This window comes from Geospiza fortis, unplaced genomic scaffold (assembly GCF_000277835.1).
Source record: "Geospiza fortis unplaced genomic scaffold, GeoFor_1.0 scaffold571, whole genome shotgun sequence".
NCBI lineage: Eukaryota > Metazoa > Chordata > Aves > Passeriformes > Thraupidae > Geospiza > Geospiza fortis.
In genome coordinates this window covers 284614-304221 of record NW_005054492.1, presented here as the reverse complement: position 1 = coordinate 304221, position 19608 = coordinate 284614, and the positions used below count along the sequence as shown (strand labels likewise).

The 19608-nt window shown below is 33.2% G+C and overlaps 1 protein-coding gene across 1 annotated transcript in view; it reads right to left on the bottom strand.

Annotated features, from left to right (window-relative positions):
* The window catches only part of NCAM2 (neural cell adhesion molecule 2), a 274139-nt gene that overhangs the window by 107106 nt on the left and 147425 nt on the right, over positions 1-19608 (bottom strand). Inside the window, exons 8-10 of the mRNA XM_005428596.2 lie at positions 16387-16504; positions 11260-11420; positions 2385-2530 (exon numbers count right to left, since the gene is read on the bottom strand). Coding sequence (XP_005428653.2) covers positions 2385-2530; positions 11260-11420; positions 16387-16504 — 425 coding nt within the window. The remainder of the gene's footprint in view (positions 1-2384; positions 2531-11259; positions 11421-16386; positions 16505-19608) is intronic.

The following is a 19608-nucleotide window of genomic DNA, read 5'->3' as shown; positions in this document are numbered from 1 at the left end:
ATATTTTCCATTCTTTTGGACACAATAAATTCAAAACTCAGGAAAGTCTATGTCCCAGTTATAAGATCTATCACTGGATAGAAAACATTTTGAATCCAGAATGATCACACATTTAGCAGTCTTCCTAATCCACATGAGATACGTTTACATTTTAGTAAAATAAGAACCATTGATTGAGGAGCCACATTCTAAAGTTAATAAAAGTAAAATTAAAAAATAAGAACAGCACTTCATGTATGCTTTTAAGGATCATTGTGTTAATATTATTGCTTGAACAGTTTTTCCATCCTCTGTGCAAAAAATCATCATCTAAAGATACTCCTAATTCAACAGAAATGATGAATCAGGTGCAGTTGATATCAAGAAAAAATTGACCCAAAAATTCAAAATATGAATCCCTTGAATAAAGAAAATAATTTTTATGCTTATGCTTAATTTATATTGTTGAACGATGGGATATTATTTTAAAAGTTATCACATATAAGTAATATTTTCAATTTAAGGCTATGTTCTATGTTGCTCTACCTCCATTTCTTCAATTCACTTTTTCCTTCTCTTTTTGTGTGCAAAACACTGCTGGATTATTTAACAACTATTTAATAATTTAATCACTGCCAGTTTTGTTCCCTATTCACCTAATTTGGTAGGAAAGCACAAGCCAGGCTTTGGGCAACCCAGAGCTGGAGGACCATGGGGCAAATATAGCACCATATTTTATAGGTCAAGGACTATTCAGCATTTCAGAATATTTATTCAAGATTCAGCAAAAACTCTCCCATGAGCAATACACAGAGTTCTTTCTTTGGCAAGAACAAAGGAAAGCACATAACTGTAGTTATTCTCATTCTTTTTATCTTCCACATAGAGTTTGTCAGCACACCAGTAGGAAGTGAATATAGATTTTCATTAGGTTATCACTATTACTGGGTTGAACCACATTTCAGAGAATATTCCAGCAACACGTTGGTTTAACCACCTGCAGCTGGAATTAAGAATATAAGACTGTCTTTTACAGCCATTGGATAAATTTCACGTTTCAACTGCACCAACATTTAGAGCTTTTTCTGCTATTTTCTCTTATTTTCAATATCCTTTATTGCAAGTTATTTTGAGAACATTTCAAACATAAGTGAGTGGCTAACATTTGTAACCTTTGAACAAAGCATAGTCTTTGCAAGTCAGAAAGATGACCTTTAACTTGAAATATTTAAAGAAGAGAGAAACTGCTTTGTCTTAATGCAAAACTATTAGAAAAAATAATATATAAATACTGCTATATTGCTCCAAAGTGGATATCATAGAACAGGAAAATGGTAGACAGAGCCTCATATAAACTGCCTCAATTCCAAGAAAGGTCAAGTCAGAGATTACACCAGACCAGACCTTCTCCTTTAGAACAAAAAAAATGAAGTACATAATTCCTTAACATACAGCAATTCCCTATCAACTAAGACACTTACTAAGTATCTAATTCCATTCATGGCATGATTCCTATCTACGTTTTCACCTGTGTGTGTTTTTTAAACAACAGTTATGAATATTCAAGAAGAAAGTATTTTACTACATAATTACCTAGAGTAAAAATTATGAATTAGTTACCCAGAAAGATGGTATCTCTTACTTCAGCCACTACAGAGATATTCTGTAGTCTTTGTCAGGAAATGAAGAAGAAAATACTTGCTCAAGTACTTAAATAATTATTAAAAATGGAAAAAGAAGAACTCTGTATAAACACAGCTTGCTATAAGCATGGTCAGGAATTGCAATGCACCATTCCCATTTCATTTCACCAGTCCATAATTACAGCCCCTTTTCCCACACTGACTGACTTTCTCCATTGTCATACTGCAATCTTTCTCTACACAACTTACTTTTGTAATACAATATTAAAATGGGGAGACCAAATGGGAAAATAGGATCAGTTTTTCTTCTGTGACAGGAAAACATTTTCTTCGAAAACATTCGAAGAAAAAAGAGGAAGGGGGAAATAAAGAACTACGAAGTATTCAGATTTTTAAAATTTAAAATATCTTTAAGTTCCACTGTATTTTGAGGATTACTGGACAGAATCCAAATATTCTGAAGAAGGGCGATGTGTAGCCATAATAATCAAGATAAAATTGAAACCATTAGTAGAGATTATGTATGGCAATTTAAGCTACACAGATGAGTTGCCTTTCAGCATTTAATTTTTTTCTTTTTTCTTTTTTTTTAATGTAAAATTTAGAATCTGCATGTCTCTCTTACTGCCTTAGAAAATAGCAATTCCTTCTAATTCCAGAGGAATCTAGAATTAATCTGTCTCTACATTAATTTTCTGCTTACAAGAAGATGATTAGGCAGACAATGCATACTGAGATATTTCATATTAGAGGTAGATTTACCTTGTCACCTTCAGAGAAAGTCATTCCATCAATGGCCCTTTTCCAAGTAATCTCTGGAACAGGTTCGCCTTCTGCTTCACAGATGAGGGTTGCTTTCCCATTCTCAAATGTGGTTTCATTTTTAAGTTGTATTATTTGAGGCTGCACTGTTAAAAATACAAATAGCATTACTGATCCTGCACAAATAATGTAATATCAAAATCTATCTTTAAACCACCTTTCTTTTTGGTCAAACAACTTTTTTTTTTAATTTATTAACTAAAGTTTAATGTTATTATCTATAAAAGCAATTAACTTTTCTGACCTCAAGTTGCACAACAACCATTTCTGTATGTCCCATGAGTTGAACATCCTGCTCCCTTGGTGGGGTAGAGCAGGATGGGTCCTGGCTGGTCCATCCTGTGCTCTTTCCCCCTAAGGGACAAGTTGCCCAGGAACCTGTGGAGTGTCCCTTCCTGGAGATAAACCAAAACCCAGCTAGATTTGTCCCAAGATATCTATTCTGTCTGACTCTGGGCTAGATGGTCTCCAGAGGTGCTTTCCTATCTCAGGCATTCTTTGATTCCATAATGTATTTTTTTGTCTTCAAATGCACATTATTCAGAAAAAAAATAGGAATTATTACCATTCCTTGACTTTGATCTTTAGCAATGTTTCACTGGCTTACATGAATTACAGATTTTAGCAAAATCCCCCAGCAACAAACACATTTCACTGTTATTAACACCATGGAGAATTTAAGAGTCCTTTGATACAAAGGTGTTCACCCTCACTTACCAAGTAAACTGGTGTTAAGATACATTTTAAAAAATCCAGATATTGTTTGCATTCTTCAAATCATTCCACTTTATAGCCCCAATTACATATCAGCTACATCTTTCAATCTACACTGTACCTATCAGGTTATTTATGCATACAATACAATTTCTGGTTACATGTGAATACTTTCACATAGAGGATTTATCTGTACAAGAAGTCTGTATTAATACTGCGCATAGACTACTACTCTCTTCCATGACATTCAAGTATCTTCATAAAAAAAATTTTGTCCTATCTATTACCTCATATATAATGATTAATAAGTTTATCTGAACCTATTCCCCTTATACATTGAAGATGACACTCATCCCCCTGAAAAACCCAACATGTAACCCAAAACCCAACATGTAATCCTGTAATAAGAATATGATTCAATATGTTTACACCCAAAAGCAGTGAATAAAATTTACATAAGTCAATCAAAAATTGGGCTGCTCTTAAGATGAACTTCATCAACTTTAAGTACATTTGTTGAAAGCAATGTATTTTTTCCAAGCAGTTTGTCTGAGCTTCATTTTTGAGGAAGAATTACTATGGTGTATTCCTTATGAAACAGAAAATAAAGAGATGTAATCTGTCTTCTAATGGGATTACTAAAGTGTGTGCTATGGAGAACAGCAATATTACCTTATGTCCATGGATTAAAATGGGAAAGATGCTCATTCAGGTTGGAATGGGCACCAGGAGAGTTTTTGACTGACCCCCTCATCAACACAGCATCAACAGACCCTGTTCAGGTCAGGTTGCTCAGGGATTTGTCAAGCACTATTTCAAAAAATGTCATGAGCAGAGAGTAGACAACCTCCCCTCAGCCTATTGCAGTGCCTGGCTGTCCTGGTGAGGGGTGTTCTCCTTATGTCCAATCTCCTGCTCCATTTTATGACTCCTCAGTTATAAGTATTGACTCACAGATCCTACATTCATTGTCACCAAGAAGAATAAGAAAAGCAGGTTCAAACTTGCTATCTGTAGGCACATCACCTACTTTTTATCCATTCCCTCCACACAATTAATGGTCTCACTTCTCATTCCTTTTCTCCATATTCCTTCTGTTGGTTCTCTACTGTCTGTTCACCCTTTACTATTATGAATAAACTTTTGTGTTTACTGCAGAGAGATGAGAAACAAGTAGCATTTTACCTAAGAAAGCACTGAACTAATAATCCTGCTTCATTAATATATAATCTATGGTGAATGAGATCATGTGATGAGAGAAAACACCCTAAGTGATCAGGAATTGTCAAAATGTCAACTGGATGCAGATTTATTGGATGCAGCAGAAGATAGCAAGCAAATCATTACATCAGGATATCAATTTTGCCAAGAAAATACAAAACTCCTCTGTGGTACAAAAAGGGATGTCAGTGGAAAGACCTAAAAACCCCCACCAGAATTAGAGACAGGAGATAATTATGTTAAATTTCAAAATAACTTTAATTATTGCTCTCACTTTCAGGATCATTCAAATACCCATGAAATATTTCACTTAGGCACTCAAGTGCTCTATTTCCATAGCCATATCACCTGGCTACAAAATAAACTGTTCTATCCTTTCATTACTTCAATATATCATCCTTCCTGGAAAAAAGGATGAGCTATAATAGACATAAAGTTTTTTTTCCTTTTCTAGAGGGATCATACATAGTATTTCATGCCAAAAATTCTCAAAAGTTATAATTATATTCATCAAAATGAATTCCCCATCTGGACAACATGACAAACAATGTAATTTGCTCAAGATGATTCCAAAACACAAAAAAAATTCTTAACCTTAGACTTATTCTGAATTCCTTTAAGACCTTTTTCAAATGGATCACTACAAGACAAAAAGTTTTAGCTTGACATTTTAGACAAGAGTACCTGACATTTAAAGGAATAAGCACTGATTAATCATCAAATACATCTAGCTGACAGTTATTACTTGGAAGAAGAGAGCTCATATGGGGGATATAATTTAATTAATTCATTTTTGTAGGTCACAAGTCATAACTTACTATTGACTAGAAGTTTTTACACTGTTTGAATATTTTTCAATGACATTTTGGACATTGGAAAATATTAAAATACATTTGTGTACATGTAAATAAAACTATTTGAAAATGCCAAAACTGGTATTGACAGAAATACTGGAACAGTCATTTCCCCCACCCTCCTGCCTCCAATTTTTCAACTGTTCTTTCTAAATTGATAAGGTCATTCTCAAACTGAGTTGGTATTTGCCTTTTGTATTCTAGAAAATACGAAGCAAATAAAAATACGGAGCCTTGGAATGCAAATTCAGGAAGCCTTCAGGGCTTTGCTGCTTTCTTCAGACAAAAAATATTGAAATATAGACGTTGTGATGTAGTTGAAATATTTGTAAGCTAAATGACCTGGCTCAAATGAAGCAAGGCTTGAACATAGAAAGGAGCTAAACTTTATTAAAATTATTTAAGGTAAGGAACTATTATTACTAGACATGCATTGTTAAATATGAACAGAGTGATGATGTCAAATAAAGAAACAATATTTGCTGATTGGAAAGTTTGTTTTCTGATCCAAGAAGGTTGGTTTAAGTTTCCTAGCACTTCATCAGTAAACAAATTTCTCTCAGATTCCTTCCTTGGACTATTCTGGATTTGTCTCATTGCTGTGTACCTACAGCCTCTCCATAAAGCCTATGATGAACGTGGATAGCAGTCTGAGGCTTTTGCTTACAACCAGTTTCTTGGAAAAGGTACACAATTTATTGAATTCACAGACTTCAACCCATCCCTTTAACAAAGAGTTTCATCAAACCTTGAAAGCAACACATATACAAAGCTTGAGATAGTCCTGCTTATGTTTCACCAAAAGAATTATTTTAAACAGTTTGATATTGATACAAACTTGCTTGTACTGGTGAGAGGCCTGGTGTATGTCTGTATGTCTGCCTGATGAATCACTTGATTAATATATCCCAGGAGGAATCATCCCTTCCTGCTGTCCTCCTGCACAGACACATTTGAATCAGGTGGTAAAACTGCAACCTCACCCTCCTGGAAACTCCTGGTACAATTTGAGCTTAGTAAATAAACTAGAGACCAGCATGGAAATATCTCAGAAAGAGGTTTCAGGAATTCGATTCCGTATATGATAAGGATTCACACACATACCGGTATGAAATGCTGACCTGACTTAGCACAACATGAACTGAGTCTCTCTCTTTGAATGGTATTATTGAAACATGTTAAAATGCTATTTCTGCTTCACACTCAGAAGGGTTTAAAACTTGTCTTCTGGGAAAACTGTCATCACTGTCTTAACAGATTGGGTTTTTTTATTTTAAAAAGTAGAAGTATTCCAAAAAAGTGAGGAAGTAATAAGGAGGAAAAAGGAATGCAGAAAATGCATGAACTTCTAATGATGCCTCAGGTTTTAGCTTGTATATTTTTCAGATTTCCTGCTGCTTTACTGTGTAGTTCTGAGCTTCATATTAGGGGACGGTGAGCTCTCTTCACAGAGCAGGGAGACAAAACAATTCCTTCTCTAGCTGGGGACCAAGGACAAATGATCCAAATCTCAGGCCCAAGAGCATAAACAATGGTGGGCTGAAGAGAGAGAAACAAGAAGGATGGGACTTCAAAATCTAAAGCTGTAATTGGACAATTAACTCTAATATGCAAATGACCAGAACTTATAAAAGTGTGGGACCTTGTCGCCAGTCGTTCATTTTGTGACCATTTTGGGTCCATCTTGGGTGCAGCCCTGGCTGGGCTCTTGTACTGCCCAAGGTGAATCCATTGAGGCCTTTTAATAAATACCTAGTTTATTCTTTAACTCCCACCTAGTCTCTGTTCCAGGCCAGCCTTCACAAAGCATCACTAACATTACATCTGTAAGTGTTGAGCTGGACTTTGTGAAGCTGAAGTTGGTGAACTTTATGATATCTGGGAGGAGCAGGCACAGGTAGCTCCATACACCGATCCATGGCATTCTTCTTCTAGAGGCATCAATGAATTTAAATGAAAATCTTCCTTGTATGTATTAAAAAGCATCTAACGACCAAAAAAAAAATAACAAGAACCAGAAAAGCATATTAAAACACATATAAATTTACTTGCTAAGCCAAAACCAAAAATTTTAAGGTATGCTCCAGGCACTATTAAAAGGAATGCAGCATTAAGAGTGAAAATAAGGGAAAAATTTAGATAACTCATCAGCCCAATCTCAGAAGCACAAGAGGCCCTTTTTGGTTCCAAGATGAATGGATTTTGAAGGACTAAATTAACATAAAAGTTTTGCATTTTAGCATTTGAAATAAATACAAGAGGGATAAGATAAGGTCCATTATATTTCCTCCTATCTGTCAGATGACAAAAATATATTAATAACAGCATATATTTTCTCAATAATCAATAAAAATTACATTTTGAATGTAAAAAACTGAAAAACTTTTCCACTAAAAAATATTCAGATTATAATTTAAAAGGCATCTAGAAAATAAAAATGGTGTGTGTTTAAAGAATGCGTTAAGTACTAAGTGTCTTTTGTAACGCTTTTTGAGGTATCTCCTCATTTGATTTTTGTGAAGTCACTTGTGAGAATCCAGTGAAATGCCAATGAAAAACTTTTACAATAAAATATTACTCAGACTGCCCTCTCACTGATTATGGAGGTAAAACACCTGTATCATAGAGAACTTCAAATTAACTTATGCTAGAAGTCCTTTAAAGTTTTTATTTTTATTGATTCATATTAAGGAAAGAATATTTTTCCTTTCCAGGAAAATAAATTATTAGACATATAGATGCAGTTTTCTTTGACCTAAGTACAGAAAAGACAATGCTTGTTGAAAACCTCAACACTAAGTATCATCAAATTGTATAACCATGTATTTGAGTGATAAAGAAATAGAAATAACCAACTAGAGCAAACAAAATGAAAACCCTAGGAATATAAATACTATTCATATTAAGCACAAATATGTCTTTAATTAAAGCTAATTTTCTTTCATTTAGTCTGATTATATTTTTTATTCTAACATAAATGAAGACTACTAGCATCACCTTGGAGAAGGAATGATGAAGAAATTAATGTTTACTTTGGAGAAAGAAGATATAGGAAGCTTCAATATATTGAATTTATTGACTGTTCTTAAATCAAATGTTTGTTATTAGGTAATTTCTGGAAATTTTTTGGGGGTTTTCTATAGATGTAAAAATGTGGTATTTCATCATTAAAAATGATAATTTAGATGTATCTAAACACACAAATTTATAAATATGGCTAGTTACTACTGTGAAAAAAAAAGAAAAAAGAAAGTGGAACAGTATGAGTGAAAGTGATAGCTACCAAATAGAGATACAGAGAATACTTTTAAAGAATTGAAGGATGAATACCTATGGTTTCAAGCTGTTTAGTAGTAAACATAAATGAATCTGAATTAAAAACCTTAGTACAAATTCTAAGCATTAATAAATAAAATCTTTTAGGTAATAATTGCTAATGATACAGAAAAAAAGCTATGGCAGGTAGGACTAGTAGAGACAGAGATAATCAAATCATATCAACAAAGGCAGAGAAATAGGGTTTTTTCTCTCTTTTTAGAACAAAGCACTGATAGAGATGAACTGGGGAAGGCAGAGTATGTGCCTATAGGTTTCCACACATATATCAGAGCTGCAGGAAAACTGTCAGAGTAAGCATTTTACGTCAGAATAAAAAAGGGTTTTTAGCATTGATACTGAAAAACACCTAAAGATAAACTAAAGAATCGAGGTCATGCATAGAAACTAAATATGTAGCTGTTACATGACACTGAAATGAGCATGTCTATTCAAAAGTCCTGTGCTCCAGAAAGTTTAAGTAGTGAATTCTAATATGTTACTATTATTTTTATTGCATTATGGTTAAATTACTGTTATTATGTGTTTTAACACTGCCAGAACCATGTTGCAGAAACAGTAGTAGTTGCCCTAAGGAGTTTGCATTGTAAATTAAAATTAAAGATAGCAGACATGTGAGACAAATAAGCTAATGAAGTGAGAGAGAAAAATGCAATTTAATAGGTCAATTTAACATAAACAAGTTGTTTGTGTACTATTTAGCTATAATAACCAGCCATCTGCCTCGTCATTTTCAGACTGACACTTTTTTAACACATTTAATGGAAAAAATATAAGTAGTTGTTGGCTGTATATATGACTGTATATAATCTGTGTGAAAGAGATAAAAGTGAAGTTTATTGTAAGAGACATTAAAATCCTGCTCCATAACAAATTTGCTATTACCTCTTAGGGCAGAGATCTGGGAGACACTCTAGAGAATTCTGTGGAAACTTAAACATAAGAAATTATTTTCCATGCAGAAAAGGAGTTTAGGATGTCATGGAAACATTAAGGATGCGTAGGTTCATAATGGATTTAACAAACTCATTGTATCCAGTAAAACAGTAGGATTTCACTTTCCATGGAGTCCCCAGAAAAAGTGGTTGCTAAAAGATCAAAAATATATACAGGAAATCCTCACTCTTAGTCTGGTGTCTCTTTTTCCCTATACATTTCATTAAAAAGTTTCCTTGCTCTAGGCAAGGAAGTAAAACAAGTAAATTTCATGCACACTTAAAATTACTTGTATAACACACACAGCTGTTTCTGACTGAAATTTCCCTAAATTAATATCAAAATTAGAAAGCAATTTCTATTCCTTCCATATTTTTTTTTAAGCTTGGAAATAGAGTTGACTGAAATATTTCAGTTTTCCAAACCAAGATGATTACTTCTTGAGGCTGGGATAAAATTTATGATTTTATTTCATCTTCTTTCCTTTGAAAGGAAATTGAGAATAACTCTCAAGTACCTCAGAACAACAGCCCAATGGTTAGGCAATGCACCTGGAGCAAGGAGCTGGAAACAGCACAGCATAAAGAGTTTCTCAGAGAGGAGACAGTGGGATGTATGGGAACTCATCCACGTTCACCTGATGCCATGCCCTCAGCCTCAGGCTCCCAGGCCCCAAATGCCAGCATTATCCAACCCAACATCTACCCTCTTCAATGCCAATTATCAGATTACTCTCTCCCATTAGAACTCTTTCACTTTCATAAATTATTATTTAGCTTTAGCTAGGAATTAATGTTAAATCGTAAATATTTGATTTTTTTTTAAACTGGGAATTAATTTCCTCTGTCCTAAGTATGGCATTTACCTATTCAAATAGAAATTATATTTCTCTATAATACAAGCTATATTTAATGTAAATATATATAATATATTTACATTAAATATAGCTTGTATTATAGAGAAAGATAATTTCACTATGTATAATTGTATATATATATTTGAACCCCAACACATTCATTTTTGTAGGTTTTTCATAAGTAAGTTACAGCCTTTTTTTTTTGCACAGTGATTCTGAGGGATGTTTTTTACATTCTCACAAATACTCACTCTCACTATGTTATATCTCAACAAAACCTCAAATAAATTTTCAGTTCCATGTAAAGGAGGGAATCATTAGCACAGTTGGAGTGATGGAACATAGAAAGACAAATAAGGGTTTTGAGGTTATTACTTTTATCCTTTGAAGCTCAGCACACACAACACTGTTATGACTACATCTGCAATTGTATACTTAAAAAATAGATGTCAAGAAAGATAAATTGAAAAAAAAAAAAAAACACATTAGGAAGATCTCTGCATGGCATTGCCTTACTAAAACCCCTTACTGCTTAGAAGTCAAGATAACCTGCTTTTCCCCCTTTCAGAACTTCCCCTTTCTCCTCTTGGTTTTCTTGCAAGCAGTCATCCTCTAAATTAAAACCAGAGTGAATTAACTATTTAACACTCCATTGTATACTGGATGTGAATAGCAAAAAAGCAAATGCTGAAGATAACCTTTTCAAAATGAAATTCAGATGTAAAGGTTTAAGCAGCCAACAGGGATGAAAGAAGTTGTAAAATTATACAGAAAGCACTTTGCTGCATCAGTAGGCACCTTGCAAAAATACTATTGAACTGAAAACTGTGAATTAAAACCTATTTCCCTAGTGTTTACACTTTAAAAGTAAAGATGGACCATATTATGCAGTACTTACCAAAAACTTGAAGGACTGTCTGTTTTTTGTCATTTCCTGCCTTGTTTTTAGCATTACAGATATAAGGACCCGCATCGATATTTTTTATGTCTCTTATTGTTAGTTGTGTATTGCTTCCTCTCAGCACATATTTTTCATTTTCTTCAATAAGTTTACCATTCCTTAAAAAAAAAAAAAGGTATAAATCAGCCATTAAGTTCCAGTAACAATGTGCTATAGAAGCAGCAATAGGCTGAAAATAATATTTGAGGGAAGAGACTACTATTACACCAGCCACAAAAAACACAATTTAATTGTCAGGTTAAAAGATATATATACATAAAAATACTATAATACCTTTATTCCTAAATGTTCAATATTGACCTAATGTTAGAAAAATGGTTGTGAATAGGATTCTTACATATGGCTTACACTCAAGGGAGGGCATGAGGAAATTGGATATATATTGTGTGTGAGAAACTATTAAAAGCATATTTCTCAAGTGTAACTGCTGCTGTTCACAGTAGCAACAATGTAGCAACTTATGAAAAAAATTAAATTACATTCATGTAGAGCCTATTGGCACATCAAGAACCCATCCAAATAATTTCCTCTCAGTTGTTGTTGGCTAGCCACAACTTAGCAAGCAGGCATGTCTCCAGATGTTAGAATGAGCTGTGACCAGATGGTGCAGAAATAATAAAATCTGCAAGCAATTCTGAGGGCTGATTGAGGCTTGACCGGTCCATTTGGGCACCTTGGCCTACACGCAGCTGCTTTTTCAAGAGGGCATTACTCAAACATTCTATTCTATTCTATTCAATATTCCTAGTTTAGGACAAAAAATATTTCCATTTTATTCTCATATAATTCTCATATGATGATAACTACATATATTTCATATTTTCCTAAATAATATATTCTCTAAAAGTGAGGACAGTGTTTCTTTCTTGGGACAATCATAACTGTTAGTAGGAGTACCCTGATACCTATATAGTTTGCACTTAGTACTAACACGTTTTTGTAAATAATTCTTATCCACTTAGTTACCAACATCAAGACATTATTATGATACTTGTTCATTTCCTTTCCAAAGAAAATCACAGAAACTGTTTTACAGAACAGGAAAGGCCTAATTTTCCATATTTAGATAGTCTCACAGAAAACCAAACCTAATCAAAACCTGAATAAACAGAAAAAGCCACCCAAACCCACTACACAGCAACAAACAAAGAAACAAACAACAACATAAAATCCCAAACAACCAAAACCCCCCTAGTGATACCTTTTTTCATAATCATTGATATCTATAGCAGTTTCTCAGCAGAAAAGGGATTATGAGTATTTCCCTGGACCCTCTAGTGAGCAGAGAGATTCATATTGATGCTGACGTTGGATAACAGGAAAACATGAATAATACACTCAAAGTGGATTATTTCTTTTGTAAGATAATCCTAAATCCTGTCAGCAAAGACCAGGAAATTGATCCAGCTAAAGTTTAGCAGTGTAAATGATCTCCACAGCTATAAACAATGTTTTCAGTAGGACTATTCACACGGGTGAAGATTTCCAGTTCATGACCTGTAGTTACATTAGGATCGTTATCTTTCACTCCTGGCTAATTTAATTCCATTAGTGTATTACCTCTATGAAGGTTATGCTTTACATTGATGCAATATCAGCTTCAACAGAGATCCCAGTTCAATGGAGAATTAATTAGATTCTCTTAGTCCATGAAATATCAACAAAATATATATGTATATGAAATAGAGCAGCAACTAAACTTTGATGACCTTTCTTCTTGACAAGGTATTTTAAAGTCACTAATTTTTATAAGTGCACTAAATGATTTTCGGAGAAAAATTGATATATTAGTTCAGATGCATCCATTTTAAATTGATAAAATCTAAATATCATCAGCACCTGGAAATAAAAATGGTCAACATAAATAGTTCAACTTCACCACATTAGCTAGTGTCTTAAAGAGCTAAAAGCTTGGGACTATTGTTTTGTCCAGAATCTTGCTTACAGTCAACACACAGAGATATGAGTCCCTTCAACAGTAGTGTCATCTGAATTTAAAAATACAGATATTTTTCATAGCCTATCTGAAGGCTATGAAAAATATCTGTATTTTTGATCTGTTAAAATCAGTTCATTGGAAACCAAAAAGGAAACAAGGGTAGTAAAAAATTTAGATAATTTATTTTTTAGTTGACTAAAATAGCAGTGGACTGTAAGACTACCTTCGAATAGATCCAGATTCTGCAGGCCTTAATAAAGAAATTTCATTTGACTGAATGAGTGAATAATGGTGTGAGAGCCCATTTTAAAAGGCAACAAAGGCAGAAGAACATGGAAATGTGTAAACACAAGTCCTCAGTCTTTATGAACCACCTTAACAAGCATGGATATACTTTTTACACCATGAAGACAAAATCCTGCAGAAGAATGGAGTAAAAAATAATTTACCACCCTTTTTGTCAGTACTTTTCCACAGCTCTCCAGGAGACTGAGTATACTTCAGAATGTTTTGCAATAAGACATCAGGAAAAGCTATAATTACGATTTTCTGTTAGAATATCTAACACCATCTCTCTGAGGCCATTAGCTATACCTAGCTATTCAGAGAATTCAGAAAACAGGCTTCCATTACATCACTTCATTACACCTGCCCATTTTAAAAATGTTTAACCTGAGACAAATTAAATAAAATGACTGAACTCACATAGACAAAAAAGTGAGGTCAGGTTTAAAACTGAACACAATTCCCTTAATTTGCTGTGACAAATAATTGTAATCCTTACAAAATCACTAGTAATATTTTATCAAATTCATTTGTTTATTAAAAATGAAACAATAAAACTGAGCTTAGTACCAACTTACTTTCAACATCAATAAGCACACTAAACAGGGCCAAATAGGGAATAAGTTGCTATTAATTCTGAAAAACATATTCAATTAGCTTCTCAGTGCATGACAAACATATTAATATTAGATAAATTAGTTTAGATAAACTTCCCTTACACTCACTGACAATGCTTTCTAGATTTTTCTCAAAATCAAGAAAAATTGTGTCAATCAGGTTTTCCTATGCTCAGTCTAATTTCTAAAAATCCCTGTCTGAACTATTGTAGAAAACCAAGGTCTTTATCTTGGCATACTTTTTAGATAAGACCAAGGGCAGGAGAAGAGATCAGCTGATTATAAAATCATGGACCTGAAAATAGACCTGAAAATTTTAGGACAGAGATTTCAGAAATTTAATGCAGAAACTTAGGACTGGAATACCATTTAGTATTGTTTGCTTTCTCTAAAAATAGAAGGAATTCTCTTTCCCCATTTTTTCCCTTCTTGCATATCAATAATAATGTCTTGTCCCAGGGATAAATGTTCTTTTTGATGTATCATTTTCCAAAATCTCAGTGCCAGCAAATAAAAAAAAAAAGAATATTTTCTACTGACAAGAATTTACACCCTAATCACATGAAAATAAAAGATAATCAAAGGGGGAAAAATAAAACATCAAAAGGGAAGGGAGATACATTAGCCAATACTCCTCATTATGAGATAGTTCCTGATAGAGGAACAAAGCAGAAGTTTGCACATGTATGATTCAATATCCAGTCCACAAGCCTCAAAAGCTTCTGGAAAATCATTACAAAAGATATTTAATGAATGGTTTAAAATTTTAGCTCCTCAAGGGCTGTCCAGCCAAAGGGAAATCCTTCAGTGGCCTTTGATCAGTGTGCACAGAAATAAGTGTCTCTCCAAGATGCTTGGCCTGTGTGCATATCATGGTATTTATAAAACATGGAAAAAATCCCACAACTGCCAATGGAGATATCCACAAATGGTGGAAATCTATGTAATCTTCCCTAATATATACCATGATGCTTGCTGTCATACCCCAAAGCCATTTAGGATAGCAGATTTCAGACAACTCTTATGAATTTTGGTCAGATAGGAGAGACATTTACAAAGTACTTCAAAGACATAAAATAAAAATAATATTATTTGAATTTAATATCAGTTCTTTGATTTGAGCTATAATATTTTGGGTTTATTTTACCTCCTCTTTACTAAATTTTGAATTCTAAGCCACATTAAGGAATTAACTTTGCATTCTATTTATTTATATCTCCTGGGATTCAAATTGCATGAGAGAAAAATTCAGCTTCACAACTGACCTATGGCATAACAAGATTAAGATATCAAAAGAGAGAAACCTAATCTAACATTGTTCAAATGTTCCAAAGGAGGTGAAGAATTGATGAAAATCACTTCTATGCCCATTTTAAAAATGGGATGACCTTTTAATCCACTTGAAATAATAGAAGTAGATGCAAATTATTCAGGTCTAAAATAGAAATGTGCACTGGTTTGAGATATTGAGATACTTTACATTCCAGAAATGATGCATATCTTTGTTGAAACTGAAAGAACACAGAGTAAATAGATATTTAAATTTTTACAAATGCTATATGGTAAGTGTTCCCAAATGACATAGCTATACTATGCTCATGTCATTGATATAATGAAAAAAACACACATGAGATTTAAAAGCAATTCCATTTTCAAAGTATTTTATATTGATAAAATTACATGAAGTTACATTGAAACTTATTCAAAGACACATTCCTGGGTCCTACAAGTGTCTAAATTTGTACCTTTTTCTGAATCTCATTGAAACAGAGAGTTAAAGTTAAAATCCATTTTTACAAATGTGGAAAGTGTTGCCTTTTTTTTTTTATTAGTATTGTTGACCTTTACTGGATACTTATTTATTGCATAAATGAATATCTGTGCATTTACGTGCAGAAGTTGTTGTTAGATTGTTCTTGTACTGTTTTTGAGATATGGACTTACTTATTTTCCACTCACACATGAAGAAATAATGGCAATATGGTATTTTTGTTACTTTTTACATTTACCTCACTTGCTGGCAGCCCGAGTGCAATTGAATTTGCGTGAGTCTGTTCACACATTAATGCTTAATCCAGACTTAGCAGTGAGAATAGAAATGGACAGAAAATTCTCTTAAAATTCAGTGGAGAAATTAAGGTTGCACAGCTTAATGGACTGTGCTAGAAGATCAGGACACATTAAAACAATGTGCTCTGATGTGGAGACCTCAGCTGAACTCACCTGTACCAAGTGATCTCAGGGGGAGGTGATCCAGTGGCTCTGCAGAACAGGGTTATTGCCTCTCCTCGATCTGCCGTGGCATTGAAGGATTTCTGCAGTAGAATGATTGTAGGGGGGACTGAAAAATAAAACATTATGTCCAATGAATGAAAAATAAAATATTTTAGGTGTTCCTGGAGAAATTTCAAATGCAGGATCCTTTGCTAATTTGGGAATTTGGGGTTACAATTAAGGATCAAGTTACCATGTGAATTATTGTTAGTAGTCTTTCTTCACTTTTTTAAATTCAAGATTTTTAATATTATTAGGACATTTATAACTTTTCTTTTTAATAGAATAAAGTTTTGGAAGCCTTTTTCAGCAGCTCTTCAATTCTCTTACAGAACATTCTAAGGTGACTGAAATTACATCTAACATGTATAAAATGATACACATATAAGATATAAAACTATGTCCTGACATTAGACAGTTTTTCTAAAAGAGGGATCAGTATACAGAAGCCTTGATTATGCATATTCAATCCTTTTACTGAGCCCCAGCATACTTCTCAGGCAGGAATATCACCAGCTTCCAAAGGCAAACGTGATGCAATGGATGCACCAATGCAATGTGCACCCAATGGATGCAATCTATTTGTATTTCCAAGAATTTAATTTTGTTCTAATAGTTAAAAATGCTTTCTGTTCTTGATGGGATTAAATAATTTCAAAAAGTAACATTTATAACATTAATAATAATAAACTAGTAACATTTTAACTGTGATAAAATCATAACTGTTCACAAAGAACTTCTACCCAACCGAAAAATTAGCAATAATATTTGAGACAGAACAACTCACAGGCTGATATTTAACATATTTGTTTACATATCTTCTTCTATTAATTAACATGCAAATATGAAATGTTCAAGGCCAGATTGGATGGAGGTCTGAGGAACTGGGTGCAGCAGGTGTCCCTGCCCACGGCAAATGTTTGAAACTAGACGGTCTTTAAAGTCCCTCCAATCCAAACTATTCTGTGATTCTATGAAACATACAAACAAAAACAATCCAAGCAGATTGGATGGAAGTTGATATGTGGAGAAGAATGAATGCCACAGAAAGTGAGAGGAAAGGGAAAAGATTAGAACTTCACAAAATAGAGGTCAGCTAGAAGGAACATCCTGGGAGATGACAGGGTGACTCAGTTATCCTTTTTATCTTTACTCTTTACTAGTGAAAAGATGAAACAGGCAACCCCAATGAATTTGTTTTTAGTGTTCCATTGCATTCCAACAGATTTTTCTCACCCACTCTTGAAAACCAACTGTTGTGGCTCTCTACCAAATATTTCAAAAGCCTTTTCACTTCTGAATCTTAAATATATCAAATTAATATAAAATCATGTATCAGAATTATCAATGATAAGTAATTGTGTGTTTTTATGTACTTTTCACACGTTTTAATGATGTGTTTCATAGTGTTTCACAGATCACTTCTTTCCTATCTGAAATTGCATGGCCCATTACTCAGCACACAAAACCCTTCTGCTGTGCAACGGGAATTTATCCATCTCCAATAAAAAAATAAAAAAAAAACTACAAAGCTACTTAGAAAGCTTTTAATGCTTTTTAGCTATTTTGCAGTTCATTTTAATGCCTGGACATTGAAAATAGTTGGGAACCTGAGGAGATGATAGCTCTTTGCTAGTAGTAGCAGGCTCTTCACTGTTCACCACTAAGAACTACAGGACTGTGACCTGGTTCAGTGCATTACTTAAGTGCTTCAATCGTCCAAGAATACTGCAATGACAATGAAGTGAAATATTATTTTCTTTTTTGCAAAGTAAAATTTTATTTTGCTCATAATTTTTCAAGGAATAAAATCTGGTTTTATGGTTGTATGTACATAGGTTGTATCTGAAGTGTAAAGCTACAAGAGGAAAAGTGAAATGAAGGTATGCTGGTAAGTCTCTCATTTCATAATTAAAGCAGAGTGGCAAAACTCAGTCCCATATAACTGTGTAAATAGCTGTCTTTCATTAATTTCAGTGAGATCAGGATGACTATTTAATTTATGGAACTTCTCAGATAGTAAAAAGTAAGTCTAAGTAGTACATTAGGGAAAAATAATTCAAAAAAGAATAAGGAAAAACAAAGAGACAAAAGAATAAATAAAAGAAACCTTTGTTTACAGGAGGACTTGAATTCTTTCATTCTCCTCTATATCAACCACTTGTAATCACAGAAAATTATGACATTCAGATCTCACTGTAAATACGACTAGAAAAGAAATGCTACAAAAATTTTAGCATTGAAAGTAGAAAAGAAACATAAACATCAGATTTCTAAGAGATAACCCAGCTGTCAATTTTTTACCCCTTATAACCCTCCAAGGATTTCTATACATTAGAAATTACCCTGATATCAAACTTTGTTGCAAGATTTAATTATTTTTGAGTAAATTTGCAAACTGTTCATATGCAAACTTTAATTAAAAAAAATGAACTACTATAATTAACATGGCATGCCAGATTTCATAAAGTACCCCTAAGCTCTTTTGTTACAGTTTATCCTGCTTTGGAGACCTTCCATACTTCTATTTACTTGAAACCTGGACAACTTTTTCATTGGACTCAATGCTCCTTGTGGGTCCCTTCCAATTCACCTCATTCTGTGATTCTTATTATAGAAATATAGTTTGTATAGATCTTGCATATTCCTACAGATTCTACAGTGAGTATAACAAGATGGGTAAATAAACAGTAAAGCTCTAAAGTTGAATAACTTTTACATACAAATACTTTCATGATAATATTTTCCTTTTATTGTAAGCCAAGATTATCCTCCAAAGGAAGTATTTCTTATTACTCTTTTGGAAAAGGAGATGCAGTGGAAATATGGCCATGGCCATGTAGCTTTTGGTGGCCCACAGACTGATCTTTCTCTCTTTTTTTTTTTTTTGTTTTTTTTTGTTTGTTTTGTTTTGTTTTGTTTTGTTTTTGTTTTTTTTTTTTGTTTTTTTGTTGTTGTTGTTGTTGTGGGGTTTTTTGGGTTTTTTTTTGTTTTTTTTTTTTTTTTTTGTTTTTTTTTTTTTTTTTTTTTTTTTTTTTTTTAATTTTCCTATTCAGTTCATTTAATAGGCTTTATTTCCACCAAAAACCACTACAAATTTTTCCTTTTTTTCTGCATTTTAATACTACTCTAAAAGCTTTTCTGGATCAAATTTTATCCTTTCAACTTTAT